At 40.2% G+C, this 4,020-nt stretch overlaps 1 protein-coding gene across 1 annotated transcript; it reads left to right on the top strand.

Moving 5' to 3' along the window:
• The first annotated feature begins 1,254 nt into the window (after window positions 1–1,254).
• On the top strand, window positions 1,255–3,015 carry LOC106780582. The gene is made up of 5 exons (XM_014668881.1): window positions 1,255–1,401; window positions 1,509–1,709; window positions 1,865–2,150; window positions 2,246–2,265; window positions 2,377–3,015. The coding sequence occupies exons 1-5, from the start codon at window positions 1,255–1,257 to the stop codon at window positions 3,013–3,015; spliced, it is 1,293 nt and encodes a 430-aa protein (XP_014524367.1).
• Window positions 3,016–4,020: the final 1,005 nt, after the last annotated feature.

The raw sequence follows: 4,020 nt of genomic DNA on the forward strand, positions 1-4,020 counted from the left end.
TTCATTATCTCATTAAAGTTACTGAATCTTTGTGGATGAACACATGAAAATGAAATATTTGTGAATTTGATTGGTATAACGTTGAATGGAGCACCACCAAGCTTTGGAGACATCGAAAGTTTTAGGTATAAATTCCAAATTGCATTGTCAGATACAACCATATATAGATTCGTGTATCTTAGTTGAATGCATTCAAAATTCATTCATAATTTATTATATCACAATACATTAAAATGGGTGCCATATGAATAATACAAATTTTGAGTGTAAAACAGTACCTTGTGAGGTGTGTTCGGTCTCAGTGCTTTTCTCTTATTATCACTATTCTTCATCTTGTGCATGTGCGTGTAGGAGAGGAAGACCTCTTGTAGAGTTCCCATTCTCTGCCACGCTCTAACCTCTTTCTAGAAAACGTTCCTTTTGTTTTTCTCTAATAGTCACATGCTCTCTCTTTCCTTTAAACGTCAGAGATATTATTTGGTGGTGTTTTACGCTTCTAACCCTATCCTTTTCTAATATGGTATCAAGATCTTAGGCTGCTGCCCTGGGGTGTGTGTGAAGTTGGTGTGTTTTTTGTATCTGGAGGTGTGTGTATCTAGAAGTGAAGAAAGAAGGGTTCTTTTGGCTAAGGTGAAGATCAAAGAATCAGAAAGATTGTTACAAGAAAGGATGGTTGGAATTGGAGGAATTCAGGGACCACTACCCATGTTTGATGGAAAGCAATTTGCTAATTGGCGGATCAAGATGTAGGCTGTATTTGGTTTTCAGGATGTATTAGAAGTCATTGAAGAAGGAGTGCCTGTGGTGAGTGAAAAGTCAACCCAAGAACAGATGAAAGAACACAAGATGCTGGAGAAACTGGATAGCAAGGCCATATCTTAATGTATCAATGCGTAAGTCAAAATATTTTCAACAAAATCTCTAATGCTGCTATTGCAAAAGAGATTTGTGGCATTCTAGTGAAGACCTATGATGATGGAGACAGAAATGCAAAGGTGAAACTACAAGCTCTAAGGAGGCAGTTTGAAACTCTGATCATGGAGGAGAGTGAAACCGTGGTTGAGTATTTTGACAAGGTACAAGAGTTAGTGAACAAAATGAGGGCTTGTGGTGACAAGATGACAGATGAATATATTGTAAACAAAATTCTGAGGACCCTAACCCCCAGATTTGACTATATGGTTGCTGCTATTGAAGAAACCTGAAGGAAGGAGGATATTGATACTGAGGAGTTGTTGCATTCGTTAGAGGCCCATGAGTTACTCCTCAATGAACGTAGACAGTGCCAGGAACAGGCCCTGCAAGGCAGATCTCAGTGGAAGGGAAAAAAGGGCTTCGAGAAAGGAGGTAAAGGAGGCAAGAAAGGGAAAGACTCTTAAGACCAACAAGGAGAAGAGTCCAGTGAGTCTGGAAAAGAAAAGAAATCAAAGAAGACTGATTGAGAGTAGAAATTTGACAAGAAAAAGGTCAAATGTTTTAACTGCCAAAAATATGGTGACTATGCTAAGGAGTGCTGGGATGGAGAAGGGGCCAAGAATAAACCCAAGGAAAGGGCTAATCTGGCCCAAGAAGAAGAATCAGATTCAGAGGCAGTGATTTTAATGGCACATTTTGATGAAAAACAACCAGAAAGCACTGTTTGGTACCTTGATTCTGGGTGCTCCACTCACATGACTGGGACAAAATATTGGTTTGTGAGAATGCAGAAAGTATAGCATGGGAAGATCAGATTTGCTGAGAGTAGTAGTTTGGAGGTAGAGGGTTCTGGCAGAGTGGTTTTGAGAGGTGCAGATGGCAGAGAAGTCATCATAGAAGAGGTACTGTATGTAAGACTACTTTACTTAGTCTTGGGCAACTGTTGCAGAAGAAATACATGATGAAGATGGAGGACAATTGCCTCAGCATCTTCAATCAGAATGGGAAGGGTGTTGTGCAGGCACAACTGTCACAGAACAGAACATTCAAGGTAGTGATGGAGGCAGTAAATCATCACTATTTTACTGCACCAGAAAGTGAAGAAGAATGGTTGTGGCATTTCGGATATGGGCATTTGAATTTCCAGGATCTATCAATGCTAGGTCAGAAGAAAATGGTGATTGACTTACCAAAGGTAGACATTCCAGGAACTGTTTGCAGAGAATGTGTTCAATGTAAGCATACCCGACGCAATTTTCAGAGGTATTTACCATAGAAATCTGTAGAGAAGCTTGGAGTGGTATATTTGGATGTATGTGGCCCTATGCAGGTAACATTTGGTGGCAGCAAGTATTTTTTACTATTCATAGATGATTGGACCAGGAAGTGTTGGGTCTATCTATTAAAGAGGAAAGGAGACGTGCTGCAACAATTTTAGAAGTTTAAGAATATGGTTGAAAGGCAGAGTGTATCTCCACTGATTTTAGAGAGTATTGTGAAAAGGAGGGAATTGTTCATGAAGTAACTCCTCCCTACACGCCTCAACATAATGGGGCAGCAGAGAGGAAAAATAGAACAATCCTAAATATGGTAAGATGCATGTTGAAAAGTAAGGGGCTGCCTAGTTTCCTATGGGGTGAGGCTGTGATGACAACTGCTTATGTGTTGAATTTGTCTCCAACAAAGAGACTGGACGGTGTCACACCAGAGGAGGGTTGGATTGGAGTGAAGCCAGATGTTAAACATTTGAAGATTTTTGGTTCCCTATGTTACAAACATGTTCCAGAACAGCTGAGAAAGAAGCTTGATGACAGGGGATTTCCATTGATCTTGATAGGATACCATGTTACAGGTGGGTACAAGCTGTATGAACCTATAACAGGTGCAACTTCAATTAGCAGAGATGTGAGAGGAGATGAAATTGGAGAATGGCAATGGGAGTTAAAAGAGAAAGAAGGACCAACCATTGAGTTGGAAAGTGAACCTGCAGCAGATTTAGAGGCATGCAGGAGGAAGGAGAGTGTTAGGAGGTCATCTAGAGTCACCCAGATGCCAACACATCTGAGAGACTATGACCTGGCCTATGAGGCAACTATCTGATCAGAAGGAAATTTTGTTCACTTTGCATTGATAGCAGAAGCTGAACCAGTTGATTTTGAACAAGCAGTGAAGGATGAGAGGTGGTACAAGGCTATGGAGGAAGAACTTGGTTCAATTGAGAAGAACCAGACCTGGGACCTTACAAAATTGCCTCCTAACAAGAGACCAATAGCAATGAAATGGATTTATAAGTCCAAAATAAATCCACAAGGTGTAGTGGTTAGGTACAAGGCCAGATTAGTGGCCAAAGGGTACTTACAGCAGGTTGGAATTGATTATGGAGAGGTGTTTGCACCTGTGGCCAGAATAGAGACAGTAAGATTTGTGGTTTCAGTTGCTATGCAGAACAACTAGACCTTACATCAATTAGATGTAAAGTCTGCCTTTCTAAATGGAGACTTGGAAGAAGAAGGTTATGTTGTCCAACCTCAAGGATTTGAAGTCAAGAAGTATCCTGACAAGGTATATAGGCAGAAGAAGGCTCTATATGGGCTCAAGCAAGCTCCAAGGGCTTGGAACCAGAGGATAGATGGGTTCATGAGTAGTATTGGGTTTGAGAAGTGTATTTCTGAACATGGAGTATATGTTCAATGTTATCAGCAGAATGGGAGAGAAGAGAAGTTGATAGTATGCTTCTATGTGGATGATCTGCTAGTTACAGGAAGTAGTGTTGGGTGAATTACTGACTTCATGGTCAAGATGTTACAGGAGTTTGACATGAATGATCTGGGTCAGCTTATTATGGGTTATTTTGATACTCTGTTTAGAGATCCTTGCTAGTTCTGAGATCCTCATAATATCTAAGAAGTTCCTGTTGTATTCTGAGGGACTTGCGTAACACACCGATGAATAAGTCCTTAAGGATAATGACTCTACACGCCTCAGAAAATATTTTTTTGTTAGCTTTTTACAACAATAAGATCATGACAACCTGATATCATATGTTGCATATGCAACACTAGCATTAAAACTATCAAGAAAAACACCATCTGTGTGAGAGGGATA

Source organism: Vigna radiata, unplaced genomic scaffold, assembly GCF_000741045.1.
Source record: "Vigna radiata var. radiata cultivar VC1973A unplaced genomic scaffold, Vradiata_ver6 scaffold_492, whole genome shotgun sequence".
NCBI lineage: Eukaryota > Viridiplantae > Streptophyta > Magnoliopsida > Fabales > Fabaceae > Vigna > Vigna radiata.

Excerpts from the sequence above, each read along its gene's own strand:
- LOC106780582 (XM_014668881.1), top strand. The coding sequence starts at position 1,255 with ATGAGTTACTCCTCAATGAACGTAGACAGTGCCAGGAACAGGCCCTGC. Across the intron at positions 1,402-1,508 it reads CCAACAAGGAGAAGAGTCCA|GAGTGCTGGGATGGAGAAGG; the intron begins GTGAGTCTGGAA and ends GACTATGCTAAG. Across the intron at positions 1,710-1,864 it reads GGTTTGTGAGAATGCAGAAA|AAGAAATACATGATGAAGAT; the intron begins GTATAGCATGGG and ends CAACTGTTGCAG.